This window comes from Mustela putorius, unplaced genomic scaffold, assembly GCF_011764305.1.
Source record: "Mustela putorius furo isolate JIRA1106 unplaced genomic scaffold, ASM1176430v1.1 tig00000743_pilon_pilon_pilon, whole genome shotgun sequence".
NCBI lineage: Eukaryota > Metazoa > Chordata > Mammalia > Carnivora > Mustelidae > Mustela > Mustela putorius.
This window is the reverse complement of record NW_025421464.1, coordinates 4,909,623-4,930,450: the sequence shown is the minus strand read 5'-3', so window position 1 is coordinate 4,930,450 and position 20,828 is coordinate 4,909,623. Positions and strand designations below refer to the sequence as shown.

At 50.0% G+C, this 20,828-nt stretch overlaps 1 protein-coding gene across 18 annotated transcripts in view; it reads right to left on the bottom strand.

Annotated features, from left to right (window-relative positions):
- The window catches only part of CEP250 (centrosomal protein 250), a 49,588-nt gene that overhangs the window by 9,285 nt on the left and 19,475 nt on the right, over window positions 1–20,828 (bottom strand). For 17 of the 18 annotated variants that reach the window (XM_013053348.2, XM_013053354.2, XM_013053351.2 and 14 more), the window contains 15 exons: window positions 18,412–18,556; window positions 17,426–17,572; window positions 16,488–16,718; window positions 14,470–14,663; window positions 14,119–14,246; window positions 13,750–13,919; window positions 9,838–10,005; window positions 9,308–9,442; window positions 7,272–7,415; window positions 6,306–6,439; window positions 4,638–4,776; window positions 3,340–3,679; window positions 2,583–2,704; window positions 1,534–1,654; window positions 407–528 (listed from right to left, as the gene is read on the bottom strand). In XM_013053348.2, coding sequence (XP_012908802.1) covers window positions 407–528; window positions 1,534–1,654; window positions 2,583–2,704; window positions 3,340–3,679; window positions 4,638–4,776; window positions 6,306–6,439; window positions 7,272–7,415; window positions 9,308–9,442; window positions 9,838–10,005; window positions 13,750–13,919; window positions 14,119–14,246; window positions 14,470–14,663; window positions 16,488–16,718; window positions 17,426–17,572; window positions 18,412–18,556 — 2,440 coding nt within the window. Of the gene's footprint in view, window positions 1–406; window positions 529–1,533; window positions 1,655–2,582; window positions 2,705–3,339; window positions 3,680–4,637; window positions 4,777–6,305; window positions 6,440–7,271; window positions 7,416–9,307; window positions 9,443–9,837; window positions 10,006–13,749; window positions 13,920–14,118; window positions 14,247–14,469; window positions 14,664–16,487; window positions 16,722–17,425; window positions 17,573–18,411; window positions 18,557–20,828 lie in introns of those variants that run through there. The other variant, XM_045084127.1, reaches the window with a different exon arrangement.

Below are 20,828 nucleotides of genomic sequence, written 5' to 3'. Positions count from 1 at the left end.
TGCAGGCCCTTCGTCTCCTTTCCCTGCAGCCTTAGCACCAGCAAAGGTCGGGGGACAAAGAGAACTGGTGCCTTCCACTGAAGCTAATCTAGTAAAATATTGTCCTTACGGAATTCCAGGGCTCTGCTAGGCCCAGAGGAGAGAGCCTGAAACAAACGAGCCATCCCAGACTCTGGTCCTTCAGGGCAGGGGACAAATACTTCAGCCTCCTTTCAGGAAAACTGACCAGGGCCTTCCTAATGGACCTCAAGGAGCCAGCCAGGGAAACTGAGCCCCTTGCTCAAGGACGCTGGGCACTACACGTGGCTGGGGCCTGACCACAGGCCCAGGTGGGTTTGGAGCTTCAGCCTGGCCCCCAAGGACTCCTCCTGAAAAAAGTCCCTGCCCCAGACCAGGCCCACCTCACCTGGGCCTCCAGTCCCTGCAGCTCTGCTTGCCGCAGACGACTCTGCAGAGACGTCACGGTTTCCTGCAGTTCCGTCAGCTCGGATTCCAGCAACTTCTGCTTTCCTTCCCACTGGCATTTCTCTTTGGGAATAGGGGAGGTGGTAGAGCGAGGCCCAGGGTGAAGGAAGAGAGGGACATAGAGGCAGATGGAGGGGGAGGAACAGAATCAAAGGGGAAGAAGGGGAGGAAGGAGAGAATTACATCCAGTCTCACAGCCATGTCACCCATCAGCCAGCTGTTCCGGGTTTGTCTGGGCCCCTGCGGCTCCCACACTCGCATCCGTAGTTGCCGCCCGGTGCCGGCACTTGCCTGACTCTCCTCCCAACACTACCTCATCCTCATCACGTAGTGATCTCCAGCCCTGGATTCCAGATCCAAGGGTAGGGGGGACCAAAGATGCTGGAGGTCCTTTCTAGTCTCTAATTCTATGGTTTGCAGAGGTTCCCAGAGACCACTGTCGCTCTACAGGCTGCCCCCCATTTCTGCAAGACCCACTAGCTCTGTGTGTGTGGCTCTCAGGGAGCCCTCTGGGATACTTTCAAGACCTGACCCCCCTCCCCAAGTTGTCCTCTTCTCTTCTACCACAGAGCCCTGGCCCCCTCCTTTCTTTTCCAAGTAGTCACCACCCACGCCCTTGGCCGTGCCAGGGGGCGGGGGGCATTCTCCCCAGGTCCCCCGAACTTTGGTGTCTCCTGAACAAGCCCATAATCCCTCTGCTGTCAAAGGTGAGTAATTTTGACGACACAGCTGGAGAGAACAAAAACAAGTAACACAGATAAATGACAAAAGACACAGAATTTTATAACATTCTCACAGTCCTGGCCCTAGGTTGCCTGTTTTTTAATCTGCAGGCAGAGAAAGTGGAAGCCCAGCCAGGAACTTCTCTCAATTCACCTACTCTGTCCCCCTGAATTCCTCAAAAGCCAAGCAAAGCATAAAAACTGTTCACAGGGGTCATCACCCCTTTGGAGAGGTTTCTAGGTAGCTTCTCACAGTTGGGAGCGAGCAGCAAAGAGTGGCTACCGCTTCTGGGCTTCCAGCCTCTCCTCTCCCTCCAAATCTCTCCACTTGCCTTGAGCTTCTTACCTTCCTGGTTCTGGGAGAGCTGTCTCTGCAAATCCTGTAATTCTGTGCAGACCTGACTTTTCTCCGCCTCTGCATCAGCAAGACGCTGTTCCAGCTTCAGAGCCTGCTCCCTGAGGTCATCCTGGGAAAGGAAGGGCAAGGCTAGACTCCAACCTCCTCATGCCCCACCAAGCTATCCCACACCGGGACCCAATTGCCAGCCCCCCTTCCTCTCAGCCTCTGTGGGATCTGCCCCCTCAGATCTGCTTCCAGATCACTCCCTGGAGTCGTGAAAGGCTCTGCTCCAACGGCCTGGAGCCTAGAATCCCTGTCTAAGCCCTGTGCACCTTCGTCCGGGGTCTGTCCTCTGTCCAAACTCTTACTTCAAAGCTCAGCTCCAAGGTCCCTTCTTCCTTCCCTGTGACCCTCCCCAAGCAGGAATGAACTGTCCCTTCCTCCTGTCATTATCATTTGCATCTGTAACTGATCTGGTTAATTCTATCAGTTCTGCTTACTTTAGAAGGCAGTTTCCTTCCTCAGCCTTCTCGAGGGTGGAGATCTGGTATTTCTCCTTTCCGAGCCGTCAGCTCACACTGGCTGGCACAGAGGTGGCATTCAATTTTTACTGAATGATAGGTTCACTGAGAGGTGGAATTTACGGGACATTTAGTTTAGCCTTAGGCCTGGAATGTTCCTATAAATGGCAGCCTCAAATCTCAGCAGTCCGTTTGTCGGGTTGTTCTTGGAGGTATCGGCACCAAGAACAAGTAATTCACAGCTGAGAGGAAAATCAGGCAAAACAATATTCCTCGTCTGTGTAGGCTTCTCTAGTTCAGAGCCTCTCACGTCCCTCACTCGCTCGATCCTCACAACCCTGAGGCGCGCATCATTTGCCCCTGCTGACTAGTGAAACCCAGGCCCAGGAAACCAAATGCTGTGCTCATGCCTGCCCCGTGAGGAAAGGCTAAAGATGGAATTCATCCCAAACTGGGAATAAAACAGCTCAAACTGCTTCATGAGTCCTCTTCCGGGGAGTGAAGAGTTCAAGGAAGGAGAACAGGGCATCGTACCCGGGCCTGCTGAGTCTTCCACAGGTCTTGGTGAAGCTTCTGGAGGGCAGATGCCACTGCCTCAGCTGACAAGGCTGCCAGGAGGGGCCCTTTCTTACGGAGGAGCCTAGCTCCATTCTGGTCTGAAAAAACGAGGAAACAGCTCCTCACTTGGCTGCCCTATGAAAGGAAACAGCCAAACCTCCCCAGATAGTCTTGGCCTTCCCACAGATCCCTCCTCTCCCCAAAGAGCCCCTCCTGAGCAGATCATTCCTCAGGCACTTTCTGCATTCCTATGTGCCAGGAGCTGTGGCGGGCACTAGATAATGCTAGCTGTCACTTGTTGGGCATTTATTAAACGCCAGGAACTGTGTGACCTCTTTGACTTATGTACTCTCAGAAACTCCTTAGAAAAATCCTGAGAGAGGAGGCACCTGGGTGACGTAGTTAGTTAAATGTTCCACTCTTGATTTCAGCTCAGGGCATGATCTCAGGGTCGAGAGATTGAGCCCCAAGTCAGGCTCTGTGCTCAGAGGGGAGTCTGCTTAAGATCCTCTCTCCCTCTCTCTCTGCCCTTCGGCTGCTTGCGCATGCGTGCTCTCTCTTTCTCTCTAAGAAACAAAAAATCAAGCTCAGGGAGGACTGAATTAATTCCAGAGTCTGTGACCTTAACCTTGCTGTGATATTGCCTAAGGAACTGGGGGCCCCTGCCTTCTCCCTCCAGGGAGCCAGGGGTGGCTTTGGCCCAAAGGACCGAGTCCTTGCATGGCCGTCTTACCTGCCTCAGGGCCCCAAAGGGAAGCAGAGTCTCCCCCGCCACGCAGCTCAGGCCTGCCATCACAGGTGAAGCCCAAGGCCTGCTGCAGAACAGAGCAGAGGCTGGCCAGCTGGGCCTGGGCCTGGTGCCCGGGCTGCTGCTCTGCCGCCAGCGCCGCCAGCCGGGTCTCTGCGCCACGCAGGCGGAGCTGGACTTGGGCAGCCTTGGCTTCGAGGGCGCGCAGCGAGGCTCGCAGCTGCTGTTCTGTCATCTGAGCTGCCTCCAGGTCCTCCAGCAGTTGTGCTTCCTGAGCCAGAAAGTCCGCCTCCTTCTCCCTCGCCTCCTGCTTCAGGAATTCCACCTGCCGGGAAGGCAATGTTGTCACTCTGAGCAGGGAGTGGATATACCTTGACCGACCCCCCCTGGCCTCACACTGAGCAAGCCCTGGGCTCACCTTCATTGGGGCCAGGAGGCTTAGCTCTCCAATGGGCAAGGAGGGCTCTGGAAGGAGTGTTACCCTCCATCCAACCGGCCTGCCCGCCTACTGACTCCTGTCACATGTACCTAGGCAATGCAAACGGGCTGTGGCCCTAGTTCCCCTGGCAGCCACACCAGCCCCCTGCTTCAATCAGAACTCGGCCTAAACCCTGACACTGAGCTACATGAAAACGGTCGCAATAATAATGGCTCCCATTTATAGAATGTCTGCTGTGTTCTGACACTTCATACATTCCCCTAATGGCTAAGAATAATCATCCTTGTCTTACGGATGAAGAAACCGACGCTCACGCAACCTGCAAGCTAGACTGCTAGGAGCCAAAGCCAGCACTGATGACCTGACCCGGTCCTTCTCCACCCTAGTCTCCCTTCCAGTTCTGACCATCTCCCTCTTCCTCTCCTGGTTCCCGCTTTCCCCTGTGCCCAAGGTCTGGGGTCCTGGTGTGAGCAGATGGAGTCCTGAAGTTTTCTTGGTGCTGCCTATCTGATCTGTTCTGTTGCTGTGTCTCGCCAAGCTGACCTGGCACACTTAGATGCGGCCACACTTGACCCAGGCCCCTGGGAGCCCCGCCCCTTTGGGCACCATGTTCTGGGCTGTCAGAACCCTCCCCGGAGCTTCCTCAGCTCTGCGTCAGGTTAGCCCCCACCCTGCCCAGTCCTGACGTGCCCCTCCTGCCAGGGCTGCTACAGTCCCAGCACATCCTGTAATACGGAACAAGAGAACGGTCCTCTTCATGGGAGGGTCCTAAGCAACTGGCTTCTCCACTCCAGGAGCAGGCCTCTGCCGAGGAACGGGGCCCACGAGCGGTGTGGTTGAGTACCTGGGCGCTGAGCTCTCTCCCCTCTCCCCGGGCCTCCTGCACGTCCTGGCGCAGGGAGTTCAGCTCTTGCTGGTGAACAGACTCAGCTTCTTGGAGAATAAGGAGCTTCTGTTCCTTTTCCATCAGCGACTGAGTCAGGCTGCAGAGAGGCCAGAGGACTAAGGTCATTCTCTCAGGGAATGAAGAACTACCTTCTCATGTGACTGTGCTAAACATGGCACTAACCCTTCAGAGAGAAACAGTAAGATCACAATGGCAGCATAACAACAGAAGCCAGCATTTACTGAGCACCGACTAAGTGCTCCTAGGTACTTCTGGCACGTGATACCTCCTTTCAGCTTCAGCTTCTTCTCTGGCAGATTCCAGAAATATCTATGCAGCAGCTCAAATTCACTGTATCCAGTTCTTCCCATCCTTCTGCACACCCCTCTTCCCGGCCCTGCTCCCTAGCTCAGCGAACGGCACCTTTATCTACCCGGTGGTCCAACTTGGCAGCCTTGACCACATCAGAGTTCTCCCTTTATCCTACCTATGTCCAATCAGTGATGACATATAATGGACTCCAATTCCCTCAACGTCCCTTGAGCTCTTCCCCTGCTCCCCTTCCCCACTCCCCCTACCCTGATGCAGCCTTAGTATCTCTCAGGCAGACAACTGCACCTGTCTCCTAACATGTCTGGCTGCCTGTGGTTGCCTCAACAAGAGGGACTGTCATGCTTCAAGCTCCTACATCACTGAGAAGACACGCCATGCTTCACCCGGATGGCCCTAACTCATCCCCAAGGTTTCTTGCCATCACTACCTCTTCTGATATACCCTGAGCTGGATCGTGCCAATTTCCCTGCTTAAAATCCTCCAGGGGTCTCCTACTAAACCTAAAATAAATTACACACTCCTGGCCATAGCCCACAAATCCCCAATGACACAGCCTTGCCCAGATCCTGCACCTGGGTCTTATTCATCAGGCTCTGGTCACACAGTGCTTCCGGTGTCCCCAAATACCTCACGTTCTGAGCCGTCTCTGGGCCCTGAGATTTCTCTTCCTACCACAGAGCTCTCTCTCACCCCTTTGCCTGGCTGGTTCGTGTCTCCGCAGTGATCAGTTTAAATGCAACCTCCCTAAGGAAAGCCTTCCCTGAAATCTTATCTGAAGTACATCCCTGGGGCACCTGGGTGGCTCAGTGGGTTAAAGCCTCTGCCTTCGGCTCAGGTCATGATCCCAGGGTCTTGGGATTGAGCCTTGCATCGGGCTCTCTGCTCTGCTGGGAGCCTGCTTCCTCCTCTCTCTCTGCCTGCCTCTCTGCCTACTTGTGATCTCTGTCAAATAAATAAAATCTAAAAAAAAAAAAAAAAAAAGTCCTTCCCAACGCCCCCCCATTTTGACATCAGCATCCTGTTTCTTCCCTCCATGCCATGTAACATAACCTGCACCGATTTCTCTGGGGGATCACTTAATTAACATCTTTCCCACAAAACGGTAAATTCTGCTGAGGCAGGGGGCCATCCCCAGCCCCTGGCACAGTACCTGGTGCCCAACATGTACAGGCTGGGGCTAGAGACATGAGCAGCTGGATCCGCTGAGGGAAGGGCTGAGGGAAGAGCTGTCCACCTCACAGTGACCACAGCAGCTAGACAGACAAAGCCTACTCCGTGGCCTGTTGAACCTACCTGGCTTTCTCCCTCTCTAGCTCCTTCTGCATTCGGCTATACTCCTGGGCCTCCCTCAGCTTCTCCTGAACCTCCTGCTCCACCAGCCTCCTAGAGTCATCCCTGGAAAGCAGCTGAGACTTCAAGTCCTCCACCTGGAAAGATACCACGTGATGACCAAGGGCAGGAGGCCCTCGGGGGGAGGCTTCTCACCAGGACTCCAGGTCCTCTGAGGTCACAGTCACTGGCCCATTTCCAGTGCCCTGGGGGTTTCTGCCAATGCTTACACACTATTCTTAGCACCCCTCTCTCTGTACCGTCCAGCTCCACTGTGGTCTCCCAGCTTCACATCTGCTGTGTCAAGGCAGGCACAAATCAAAATCTTGGCTGAATATAACCAAAATATAACCAGAAGCAGGGTGATAAAGGGATGGGCAAGTGTACAGTGATCGTATTTTTTGAAATAAACAATCAGAGGGGTGTCTGGGTGGCTCAGTCAGTTGAATGTCTGCCTTCGGCTCAGGTCATGATCCCGGGCTCCTGAGATCAAGCCCCACATTGGACTCCCTGCTCAGCGGGGAGCCTGCTTCTCCCTTTGCCTGCCACTCCCCCCTGCTTGTACTCTCCCCCTCTCTCTCCCTGTCAAATAAGTAAATAAAATCTTTTTAAAAACCAACAATCAGAACACCAGCTGATAATGGGATTCTGAGAAGGAAAAGGAATCAGAGTAGGAAAAGCAACTTGGAATATTAAAATACTGGATCTCTGGGGAGGGTGGGAAGAATGAAGGGCACAGGGGCTGCCTGAGAAAATCTAAGTTCTGTGGTCATGACAGGGAGAGATGACTGTCCCAGGGCTCCAAGGGCATGTGTTCTACTCTAAGCGCCCTTCCATTTTCCTCTCCTTCCCAAGCAGCCCCAAGGCTCCCCTTTAGCGCAGAGGGAGCAGGCCAGCCTGGCTATAGGGCTGGGACAGAGAAGGAGGCACCTGTCCCTGCAGGTCCATCTTCGCCTGCAGCAGGGCCCTGCACTCTTCTCGCAGGGCAGCGAGGTCGTCTCTGCTCTGCTGGCCCGCCTGCTCCAGCTCCCGCCGCGCCTCTCGGAGCTGGGTCTGCAGCATCTCGGTGGTCTCCTGTCAAGGGAGAAGACCACAGTGAGCAGGAGAAAGCTCCCATTGGGGCCTGTGTTTTAAAGTCTGTGTCATATAAATACCAGTTTTTCAAAGGGGTTGGTGGCAAAAGCTGAGGCAGGACCCAGCAATCCACACTGTTTCCATGATGCCACCTCGGCCCTCACCTCCTAATCTGTCTCCTCCCCCACAGAGCGCACTGGCTCACCCCAGCTCTCTCCGCCAGTGCCCGAGTTGGTCGCAGTCCGTCACCGAGACCCCCGCAGCAGGCTCCTGTTGCAAATCCCTACTTCCACGCCACGACACCACTCCTTGGCATGCATGTGCACACGCACAAACATGCACACACTTCTCCACTCAGCAGCTAAAATATTTTTTAAAATGCATGTAGCAAGTCATGTCTGCTTTTATTTTTTTATTTTTATTTTTCAGAGGGAGAAGCAGGCTCCCTGCGGAGCAAGGAGCCCGATGTGGGACTTGATCCCAGGACGCTGGGATCATGACCTGAGCCGAAGGCAGCTGCTTAACCAACTGAGCCACCCAGGCGTCCCTCATGTCTGCTTTTAAAATCCCATCCAACGGTTTCCCACTGCCCTTAGAACAAATTCCAAGCTCCTCCCATGCTAACCAAGGGCTCCTGCCTATCACTCCACTCAACCCTGAGCCTATCACGGTGGGGCCACTTCGCCTCCTTTCTGTCCTGGCACTCCTCAAGCCCTTTCTGTCTGTCCCACTGCCCTGACCATGGCTATTTCCCCTGCCAAAACGGATCTTCAAACAGCTGGCTTCTGGGGCACCTGGGTGGCTCAGTGGGTTAAAGCCTCTGCCTTTGGCTCAGGTCGTGGTCCCAGGGTCCTGGGATCAAGCCCCACATCAGGCTCTCTGCTCAGCAGGGAGCCTGCTTCCTCCCCCCCCTCTCTCTCTGCCTGCCTCTCCACCTACTTGTGATCTCTGCCTGTTAAATGAATAAATAAAATCTTAAAAAAAAAAAAAAAGCTGGCTTTTTCTTCTTCCTTTTTTTTTTTTTTTAAAAGGGCTTTACTAAGGGGCACCTGGGTGGCTAATCAGCTGCCTTCAGCTCAGGTCATGATCCCAGGGTTCTGGGATCAAGCCCCGCATCAGGCTCCCTGCTCATCGGGGAGGCTGCTTCTCTCTCTCCTTCAGCCCTGCCCCCCTCAACTCGTGTGCATCCGTGCTCTCTCTCTCAAATAAATAAATCTTAAAAAAATAAAAGGGCTTTACTGAGACATAGTCCACATATCATACAATTCACCTGTTTAAGCATATGATTTGATGGTTTTTAGTATATTCAGAGTTGTACATGTCACCACATTTCAGAATGTTTTTATCACCCTGTACCCTCCCTATTCCTATCCCCACTCCCGACTATACATCTGCTTTCTGTCCCTGTAGCTTTGCCTATTCTGGACATTTCCTACAAAGGGAACCCCACGGGACATGGCCTCTTGTGACTGGCTTCTTACACCGAGCATAAGCTGTCGGAGCTCATTTCTGCTGCTGCATGCGGCTGGCTCTTTTCAGCCTTCACGTCTCAGCCCAAGTGTCACTTTTTCAGTCAACCCCACCCCCGACCACCTTGTTCAAAGTGGCCTCTGGTGACTCACTCTCAATCCCGTCACGTCACCCTATCCGTCTCCCTCGAAGCACTCCTTCCCACCCGTGATCATCTCATGAATCCTCTATCTGCGCATTTTTGTATGCTCCACCACTAGAACATGAGCTCTTTGAGGACAGGGACCATGTGTGTCACGTTCACAGCTGAGTGCACCTCGATGGTTGTCCTGGGACGGCACCTTGCCCCGGACCGGGTGCACAGAAGCACCAGAGGGCTGGCTGCGCTGCCTTGCCTCCCTGCCCAGGACCGGCCTCCATACCTGCTCCTTTAACTTCTGAACCTTCATGTCCTGCCTCAGCCGCTCCAGCTGTTGGCTGGCATCTGCGAGCTCCTTCTGGGTCTGCAGCAGCGTCTCCAGGAGGGACACCCTCTCCTTCTCTGTTTCGAGTTGCATCTGTGGAGGGGCAGAGAGGCGAGAGCTTGCCATCTCAGGGGTCACCGTGCTCACCTGCTGGGCCAGGAGCACATTCCCACTGCTCTAGGGCTCCTCCGGCAAATGGGGAGGGAACCCAGGGTCAAAGGAGGTCTGGACCTGCTTGTTAAGAACCAGGAAGTGCAAAGATTGTCCCCGGTTTGTGAGCTGACAGGATGTGGTGAGCATCGGCCCTCCCTCAGGAAGTGTGACATGCCGTAGGCCCTAAAGCTAACTCAGGGGTCCTCGGGCTCACTAGCAGCAAAGGGAGCAGGTACTTCTCTTCTGGAAGCCCCCTGCAGCAGCATGCTAGGGAGTGGACAAGGAAGTGGTCAGAGGTAGGGGGAATCGCAGCTCGGATCTTCCCAGCTTCCCACCTGGCAGAGGGCGCTCTCTGCCTCTGCCCGTTCTTTCTCCCTCTGCCTCCGGATGGTCTCCATGTCTGCCTGCTGTTCCTGCAGCTTCATTTCCAGCTCTGTTTTCTCCCTCTTTAGGCTCTCCAGGGCCTTATCCAGTTCTTGCTGATGCCAGGAGCGCTCCTTCTCCTGGTTACATGAGGGAAGCACCGTTAGAACCCAGGGGGTGAGGAGAAGAGGCAGGAGGGGGGCTGGAGCAGAGAAGGTCCCCCCTTCCCGGCTGAGTCTTTGGGCCCTCCCTTGGACTGTCTCCCCATCGATAAAGTGAGGTTGCCAACTCCTGCCTTACCTATCTCATCACATTTTATGAGACTCAAATGAGATTTATAAAAAAAAGTCAAATGATACATGAAAAAGTGTTTTCTAAAATGCAATTCTCGGGACGCCTGGATGGCTCAGTTGGTTAAGCGGCTGCCTTCGGCTCAGGTCATGATCCCAGCGTCCTGGAATTGAGTCCCACATCAGGCTCCTTGCTCTGCAGGGAGCCTGCTTCTCCCTCTGCCACTCTGTCTGCCTGTGCTTGCTCTCTCTCTCTCTCTCTGACAAATAAATAAATAAAATCCTTACAAAAAAAATAAAGTGCAATTCTCCCTAATATAAGTTACAAATGTCATTTTAAATCAACCAAACCACAGGTGATGCTATGACTATGAACTGAAGAAGCAGATTGGTTCTCTGATGCCCACTCTCCCCTACTTTAGGCACGTAACTCCCAAAAAAGCAAACTTTGGTTGCCATCTTGCCAACAAGTCAGCCTTGTAATAGGAGTCAAATCACAAATACGCATAAAGCACAAGTCAACTTCCACTTCCAGAAATCTGACAAACAAGATCTCTGAATAATCTAGCTGCAAAATGGCAAAAAATACTGGATAAAATATTAAATATACATTTCCACGTATAATGAGCCAGCAGGAACTTCAGAGAAGTCAAAAATAAAGGCAAGACTTGTGATCCAAAGAGGTAAATGAATGCAGAACTGGCTTTCTCTTGGAGGCCTTTGCTATACCTAATAACCTTGAAACTCATCTTAATGCTATGTGGGGAAAGAAAACAGAAGACAAGGGTGGGGAGTCCAATAGAAGATTCTCACATAAAGCTGGACCCCCACAGGGCTAACCAGAGGTCAACAAACTATGGCATGTTGGCCAAATCTAGCCAGCCTCCTTTGCTGTGTGGCCTGTGAGCTAACAGTAGTTTTTACATTTTTAATGATAAAAAAAGAAGTTAAAAAAAAAAAAAAGACTTCGTGACATGTGAAAATTATATGGAATTCAAGTTCCAGTGTCTGCACTTAAAGTTTTATTTGAACATAAACATGCTCATTTGGTTACATATGGCTGCTTTTGTACTACAACAGCAGAGGTGAGTTAATTACGACAAAGACCTTAAGGTCCACAAAGCTTAGTATGTGGCCCTGTACCAAAAACTTGCCTATCTCTGGGCTATAGTGCCCTCAGTAGAAGGATAAACTTGAGAGAGAGATGAAAGAGGAGACAAATGGGGAAGAAAAGCAGAGAGAAAGTAGGAGAGAAAACAAAACAAAAACTCCACAAAAGGAAACAATAAGAACATTTGTTTGTTTCAACCTTTATACAGGGTAAAAAAAAAAAATCTCCCTCAAGAAGTCAACCACAACCTGGTCTTCATATGGGTGCAGGGCCTAAATGGGACGCCATACACTTTCAACAGAAATTTTGTATCATTTTAATTTAAAATTTTATTTTAAGATGAGATGTTCTGGGATGCTAGAACCTTTAATCCAACACTACTAGAGTAAGTGAACTGAGTTAATTTCTATCATATTTCTATGCCTCAGTTTCCTCATCTACAAAAATGGGGATAACAACAGTGTCCTCCTCTTCTGCCAGGAAACTCCTAACAGAAGTAAAAGCAAATCTTCTGAAGAAAAACTCCTTCACCTGAGGACTACAAGGATTCCCAAAGAAAAATTTCTAAAGAACATGAGCTCAGAGCCAAGAACCACAAAACACACAAGCGAGAACCAATGGAAACAACATATAACAGCATCAGGCCCAAAAAGATTTTAGTTACTGGTATTATTAGCATAAAAATATGTTTCATGTGTTAAAAGAATAAAAGAGGATGAAAATACAAAATAGGGAAAAATGATTAAAACCAAGAAGATTTGAAAAAAATAATGGAATACACTGCCTAGAAATTTAAAAAAATTTAGTAAATGAAATTTAAAACTTGGCAAATAGACTACATAGCAGATTAGACATCGCTGAATGGGGAGTTGAAGAGAGATCTGAAAAAAAATCATCTACAACACAGAATAGAAAAAGAAAATGAACACAGAAAATTTAAGAGTTAAGATACGTGGAGGATACTGTAAGAAGTTCTGACACCCAACTAATCAAGGTCTTCCTGATACCTACAATGGAATAATCACTATGCTAAGAGAAAATAACTACCATCCTAGAATTTTATACCCAGTGAAACTATCCTTCAAGAATAAAGTAAAAAAGGAATATTTTCAGACAATTAATTACCAACAGATTCTCACCAAATAAATTCTATTTCAAGGAGGAAAATAAATCCAAATGAAAGTCTAATACACAAGAAGGAATGATCAGTGAGAAAAATGTCATTTTTCAGTGTATCTAAAACAAATATTAACTGTATAAAACAAAAGGTCAGAATAGTTTATGGTGTTAACAAACTAGTTATAACAAGACATTGCATAAAAAAGTACAATGGGTCGGAGGAGTGAATGAAGGTAAAATGTTCTGAGGTCCCTGTGTCATTCAGAAAAACAGGAAACATACCAAATAACCTGAGATTTTATTAAGTATGTATTTTTATTTTACTTTTTACTTTTTAAAGGATTTTATTTATTTATTTGACAGGGAGAGAGATAGCGAGAGAGGGAACACAAGCAGGGAAGTGGGAGAGGGAGAAGCAGGCTTCCTGCTGAGCAGGGAGCCCAACCTGGGGCTTGATCCTGGGACCCTGGAATCATCACTGAGCCAAAGGACACCCAGGCGCCCTTAGGTACATATTTTTAAATATTAAAGGAAGCAACTACAAAAATTAAAAAAAGAATAGAGAATATACCATCCAAAGTAATAGAGAAAAAGAACTGAGAAAAAAAATACAACTTAATCATCCAACTGAACTCCCTAAAAATTAAGAAGAATAACCTCTCCACCCCAAAAAGGTATAAAAAGGCAGGAAAAACAGCATAGGATGGTGGAAATAAATCCAAATGTACCTATAGGGACAATCAAAGCTAATGGACTAAATTATATAATTAAAAGACAAAAGAAATACAGTTCTAAACCGGGAAAAAGGGGTCCAAGGTATTCCTCTGTGCCCTGGGGCCAGTTTAACAACTGTAAATCCCAAGATCCATGCTTAACTCACTGTACATAGCAAAGCAAAACAACAATGACAACAATAACAATAACAGCCAACACAAATACAGAGCTTACTACATGTCAGAAATCATTCTCAGGGTTCTCCATATACTACTCATTTAATAACTAGAAACTGGATTTTGCACCTTGGAGACCAGGTGCAAGACCAGGTCCCATTTAGATCTCTCTCTCTCTTTTTTAAGATTTTAAAATTTATTTGACAGACAGAGATCACAAGTAGGCAGAGAGGCAGGCAGAGAGGGAAAAGCAAGCTCCCTGCTGAGCAGAGAGCCCGACTCCGGGCTTGATCCCGGGACCCTGGGATCATGACTCAAGCCGCAGGCAGAGGCTTTAACCCACTGAGCCACCCAGGCGCCCCCAGATTTCATTCTTATAAGCAGCTGCTTCTGGCCCAAGAGTCAGCAGGTAGAGTACCCACTGAAGGGAGGCCAGGTCTGCCTCTCCCGTCCCCAGCCACATCCATGACCTACCCATTTCTCCTCTAGCCGGTTCACCTCCTCCTCATGGGCTGACTTCTGCTGCTGCAGGGCCGTCTGCCCCTCGTGCTCAGCCTGGGCCAGCCGAATGGCTGCCCTCTCCCGCTCCTGCTCTGCACGGCTCCGCTCGGTGTCCAGTTCCAGCTTCAGGCACCTCACTTCCCCTGAGATGCCACAGATGCATGAGCTCCCATTCGGCCTCTGCCCTCTTTCTTTCTCCCCTCTCCTCAGACCTCGGGAGCAAACTCCCATCTCGGAAGCCCTGGGCCTGGCCACAGCAGGACCTCTGATAACTTCCCACGGCCTTGCTGGCTTTCCACATCCCCATGGAATGAATCGTCCCCGTTCCAGTTGGGGTCTCACCTTGAATGACTTCTTTGGCACGAGTGACAGTTTGAATCTGGACCTCCAGTTGGCCCTTGGTGACCTCTATCAGAGAATTTTGTTGTTGGGCCTCAAACAGACTGCTCTCCAGTTGCTCCTTGGCTGAGCTGTGAGGTTCAGGAATCAGGAAGAGTTCTGACCCATCAGGCCCCTTAACCTTCCTTAAGACGAGTTGAGTTCTAAGTACTGACCACCCAGAGAAATTAGGGAGCAGCGATAAATTCACAACTCGCTTAGGAGTTGTGATACTTTGGGCCTGGAACCGGGTTTGGCTCCCCTTCGCCTCACAATGCTCCCTCTGCCCTTGTCCGAACTGGGTCTGGGCCCTACCTGAGCCCCAGCAGTTGTTCGGAGAGGTCCTGCCGGTCTCGCTCCACAGCCTGCAGCCGCACCTCGAGGGTGGCTCTCTCTCGCACTAGGGCTTCCTTCTCCTGGACTTCCCGAGCGAGCACTTCTTCCTGTCGCTTTGTCTCCTGCTGTAGCTGGTCCAGCTGAGCTAAGGCTGCCTCCTGCTGATGACGGGCCTGGGAGGAAGAAATGGGCAAGCTACAGAGTGGAGGCAGGAACCACCCCCCCCCCCCGGGTTGCTATCACCAGGTTAGGGCCGCTGGCCCTTCAAGGATTCCCGACCCAGCTCTGTGAGTTTGGACGGTCACCCGCTCATGTAAATCCTATTTCCTGTGTCAGCCTACAGAACTCTTAGCCGAGACCCTGTGTGTTAGGGCTGGAAGAGAACTACCTCTAAGGAGATTTTAGTCTTAAGGAGTAAGACACCCAAAACATCAGGAAGAAAGTGATCAGTCTCTGAGAAAGGGACTCTGGAAGGGAGGTATATGTATCATTTTTGGGGCAGTGAGAAGTTTGGTAGAGGAGAAAGATGAACTTTAGCTGAGCCACTGGCTCAGAAAAAAATTTACTGAGTTGCTGCTATGTGTCAAGACATTTTGTTAAAAGGTGGAGGAACAGGGGGGCTTGGGGGCACAGTCAGTTAAGTGGCTGACTCTTGTTTTTTTTTAAAGATTTTATTTATTTATTTGACAGAGATCACAACTAGGCAGAGAGGCAGGCAGAGAGAGAGGGGGAAGCAGGCTCCCCGCTGAGCAGAGAGCCCGATGCGGAGGGGCTCGATCCCAGGACCCAGGCAGAGGCTTTAACCCACTGAGCCACCCAGGTGCCCCTGACTCTTGGTTTTTGCCTCAAGTCATGATCTCAGGGTTGTAAGATTGAGCCCCATGTTGGGTCTGTGGGCTCTGTGCTCAGCATTGTGTCTCCTTAAGTGCTCTCTCCCTCTCTTTCTGCCCCTTCTTTTTTTTTTTTTTTTAAGATTTTATTTTTATTTATTTGACAGAGAGAGATATCACAAGTAGGCGGAGAGGCAGGCAGAGAGAAAAGAGAGGAGGAAGCAGGCTTTCCACGGAGCAGAGAGCCCAATGAAGGGCTCGATCCCAGGACCCTGGGATCATGACCTGAGCCGAAAGCAGAAGGCCTTAACCCACTGGGCCACCCAGGCGCCCCCTTTCTGCCCCTTCTTAATGCTCTTGCATGCTCTCTCTCTCTCTAAAATAAATAAATAAATCTTAAAAAAAAATGATGTAAGAATAAAAACAAGTAAAACACAGCCTTGTCTTCAAGGAGCTTTTGGTCTAATGGTGGAGACTATAAATGGATTATACCACAGTGTGTCTTATGTGTGGTGTGGTAGCTGGAATATCTGGAGGTAGAGTACCTAGGAAAGGCATCTAATTCAAGCCAGAGGGTGTGAGTTGCTGGAGGAACTGAAGGATTCCTACAGAAATTCTCTTTAAAACTGGAAGGTGGGGGGGGGGGAATACCTGGGTGGCTCAGTTGAGCCACTGCCCTTGGCTCAGGTCATGATCCCAGCGTCCTGGGATCGAGTCTTACATCAGGCTCCTTGCTCAGCAGGGAGCCTGCTTCTCTGCCTGCTTGTGTGCCTGCTCTCTCTTGCTCTCTCTGACAAATAAATAAAATCGTAAAAAAAAAAAAATCAAAACTGGAAGGTGGGGCGACTGGGTGGCTCAGTCATTGGGTGTCTGCCTTTGGCTCAGGTCATGGTCCCAGGGTCCTGGGATCGAGTCCCACATCGGGCTCCCTGCTCAATGGGAAGCCTGCTTCTCTCTCTCCTACTACCCCTGCTTGTGTTCCCCGCACCCCATAAGATAAACAAAATCTTAAAAAAAAAATCGGAGGATGTATCCCAAACTAGTAATATCAGTCATTTTTAGGAAGTAAGATCTTCCCACTTTCTGAACCATTTCTGTTGAGTTTTCATCTTTTACGACGGGTTTGTGCGATACCTTCGTGTAATGGCATCAGATCTGTCCTCTCACCTCGCTGAGCTTCTCCTGAATTTCTTCCTTCTCTTCTTGGATGCCCCTGAGGTCTGCCTGCAGCTCAGCCCTGCTCCCCTCCGCCTTCTGCAGCTGAGCCTCCAAGACAGTGTTCTTCTCCCGAAGGGCTTCCCGGCCCCTCTCGGCCTCCGCCAGGCCCAGCTGCAAAGTGTTTCTCGCCTGCTCTGCTGCTTCCATTCTGCGGCACACAGACTGGTTCTCCTGTTCGAGCTACTGGTCAGAACGGGAAAGGCATCAAAGACCAATGGTTACAGCTTACGGATCAAGTGCTAAGACAGAAAACCGAGGGAGATGGGACTCTGTTCTCCAAAGAGGAACACAGGAGGGCTTATGGGAGAGGCAGACTATGTGCATTCGTTTGCTCTGGTGCCTGTGTTCCAGGCACTGGGTGGGTTGATGCTGTGGATGGTGATTAAAAGGCAAAAACGCTTACTCAAAGAATTCAGAATAAAAGGACTCTGGAACATTTCCAGGGCTCAAGGTAACAGTGGTAGTGAAGAGCCATGTTACATCTGCAACCCATAGAGAAGACTCTTTGAGATGTAGGCTCTTCAGCAGATCCTTTTCTGGTGATTGCTATTATCTCATGCAATGAGATTAAACACCTTGTCTTCCTTTCAGAGGATGCGGGCCTTCTTCCTGGCCCTGGTGATTTTACCCTACAGCCCGTAAGTGGTTCTGTGGAGGTGTGAAAGGGGACTATTTTTAATGGCCAAACCCAGGTGTTATAGTCTTGGCTGTCCTCTGCACCCCCAATGCTCCTTTTGCTCATCTCAGGACTACATTTAGGAGCTGAGTTGTCTTGGGCTGATCTATTATAGACTCCTCCCGGTTATGGGCATCAGGTCTACCAGTCACTGGCTGGCCTTGCGTCAGGGCCCAGACCTACCCTACAGATCAGAGAAGTCTTTGCTTACCTGGAGAAGCTGCTGGTTCAGTCCAACTTTATCTAAGGCCAAAGCCTCATTTAAGGCACTGAGCTTGATAGCAGCAGCCCGAAGATCGGCAACCTCAGCCTTCAGGCTGTTCTCAGAACTTGACAGTTCGGAAACTGACTGTTCTGCCTAAAAACAAGGAGAGTTAAAGGGATGCCTTGTGCCAGCTTTCCTGCCACAGTGAGCAGCTCACGTCCCCAACACCTGCTGCTGTCCTTGTACAGAGAACACTCTTCCTTCCCTTACATTTGAAACAAGTTTTCCCTCTCTCCCTTCCTTCCTTCAATCACAGAGAAGTAGGAGAGGAGCTCACGGTAGAGGCAAAGACATCAGGATGTACAAACAACTAGAACTGCAAGGACATCCCAGGCAATGTAAGCCCACAGTGCTCTGCAAATTATTTACTGTGTTTATTCGGTTTGGGGGAATCAGAATTCTATGTTTGGCAGAAGAGCTGGCAGCGAAGGTGGGTATTGAGCGGTGAGGAAGAGTTGTGGGTAGAAGGAGAGGAAGGACGCAGTCCAGCCAAAGGGAAGAGGAGCCCACAAGCAGCGGAGGCAGGAAAGAGCAGCGTGAAGCCGGAGAACATCACGTGATCAGTGCCAGGTGGCAGGAGTCGAGGTGGATGGGGAGTTAAGAAAGGATCTGGAGAGAGGAAGAGGCTGGGAACAGTTTGGGGCAGATGCAAAGGGCTTTGAACGTGTCACCAAGCAGCTGGGAAGCCACTGAATGATTACAGGAAGGAGATCGACGTCACCAGATTTACACTTTGGAAAACCATTCTAACTCCAGCCTAGAGAGTCCATTGGGAGGGACAGAGGCCAAAAGCAGAGGCAACTAAGTGATGTAGGAAATATGAAGGGTCGTGCCTGGGTAGGTGAAGAATGAATGAGTCAGGCTGCATGCCTTTTGCCTAGAAACACAACTCTCTAAAACCCCCCTCACCTTCCCCAAGCAAGCCCACCTACCCTGGTCAGCGCCAAGGTCACTTCTGTTTGCTCCTGCCTCAGCAACTCCCTTTCCAGGCGACTTGCCTCCAAGGCCTCCCGAAGAGTGATGAGCTCACTGAGCGATTCTGACTGTCTGGCTTCCAGGCCCACCAGCATCTCCTGACTAGGATGGAAAGGAGAGGAGGCTGGGGCCAGTCTCAGGGGGTGGCCACACCCCAAAAGGTAACAGGAGTGTGATTACGCTTGTCACGCAAAAGGATGAAGAAGGTCCCTAAAAACCATGAACTCCATGGTTTATTTCTAAATAATAAGAACTCCAGGACATATAAAGTGAAAAAAGTCAGACATTGGGAGAAATTAAGAATATGCATAGGCCAGCTCATTCGGTAGAACATGAAAGTCTTACTCTCAGAGTCATGGTTGAGGCCCCATGTTGGGTGTTGGAGTCTACTTAAAATAAAACAATAGGGGCGCCTGGGTGGCTCAGTGGGTTAAAGCCTCTGCCTTCAGCTAGGGTCATGATCCCAGAGTCCTGGGATCGAGCCCCGCATTGGGCTCTCTGCTCAGTGGGGAGCCTGCTTCCCACCTGCCTCTCTGCTTACTTGTGATCTCTGTCAAATAAATAAAATCTTTAAAAAAATAAAAATAAAATAAAATAAAATAAAAACAATAAAATTTTGTTTAAAAAAGGAATATATGCATGTATTTGCATGAAGCAGATGGAAAGACAATCAACAAAGCAGTTTAAGATGTTGCCTATAGAAGCAAGGGAAATGGCATGAATGAAACAGAGAAGCGGATCTCTGAGTTTGTCTTTTTTTTTTTTAAAGGGAAACGCTGGGGAGGAGTTGAGGGAGAGGGAGAGAGAGGCTTTTAAGCAGGCTCCATGCCCAGCTCTAGACCCTGTGATCATGACCTGAGCCGAAATCAAGAGTTGGGTCCTTTAACCGATTGAGCCACGCAGTCACCCCTGTGTTTGTCTTTTTTAATAGTTTTGACTTTCAGGTCATAATAAATATTGATATATGTATTACCAGTTCACACTAATTAAATTTAAAAACATAATTATCTTTGTGGGTTGTCTATTCTCCTTAGTATGGGGGAGACCATCCTTGCATGAGTCATGATTCTTATAGTAGTCCTTCAAGATTCCATTATCCGTGCCTCCTGCTGCAAGGAGCGAGAGCGCAGGGGAGGAGGGGAATGTACCAGAGGGGAAGAACACAGGCCCCGCTACCAGTTACTGAAGACCTACCACATGCCGGCTCTATGCCAGCATTTTGCAAGACAGTGCTCTAACCTTTCCACGGATCCTTCAAGGTAAATACTATCATCCCCATTTTTTTTTTTTAAGATTTTATTTATTTACTTGAGGGAGAATGAGTGAGAGAGAGCATGAGAGAGGAGAAGGTCAGAGGGAGAAGCAGACTCCCCCAGGAGCTGGGAGCCTGATACGGGACTTGATCCTGGAAGTTCGGGATCATGACCTGAGCCGATGGCAGTTGCTCAAACAACTGAGCCACCCAGGCGCCCTATAATTCCCATTTTATACAAATAAAATAATCTACCCAAGCGGCAGAGCCATAATTTTAACTAAGATTTCACCAGCTCAAAAGTCCTTGCTTTTTCTATGACATATATGGGCATTTATAGATTCGCTAGGTCTCTTGATTCTGGAATTCCCTTTCTCTTTCTTTCTTTCTTTCTTTTTTTTTGAAGATTTATTTATTTGACACAGAGAGAGAGATCACAAGTAGGCAGAGAGACAGGGGGAAGCAAGCTCCCCGCTGAGCAGAGTGCCCGATGCGGGACTCGATCCCAGGACCCCGAGATCATGACCTGAGCCGAAGGCAGCGGCCTAACCCACTGAGCCACCCAGGCGCCCCTGGAATTCCCTTTCTTAATGCACTCATCTCCCATTACTACCTGGGAAAAGTCCTACCCTCCAGCCAGCCTAGCCTACTCTGTATATGCCACGAATCTGCTGCATTCTTTTCTTTGCTAATCTGTCCCTCTGGCCCCTCTCCCACTCTCTACCAATCAAAATATGTCCAGGCCCAGCTCAAAGACCACCCCCTCCTCCATGAGGCTTTCCATTATCAACCGTCACTCTCATGCATCCAAAGGACCCAGCTGGAAGCTCTGGTTTCCTCATACTTCATCTGGCCTCATGCCACAGTTTGCTATTTACTTGTCTGTTTTCCCCATGAGACTGCAACTGCTTGAGATCAGGGCCTGGGTCTTACTAGTTCCTGTACCCCGCAGTGCTTCAGCCCTTAGCGGGGCTCAGAAAAGCCTGGGTGAACTTGCTGTATGCAGCCTTCTGCAAAAGGAGCAGAGTAAGCTAGTGGAAACCCACTGCACGCCAGGCTTCGATTTACTCCACTTCCTATGAGACGGGAGTGGGTGGAGGAGAGTGTGGAATTGAAGGGACC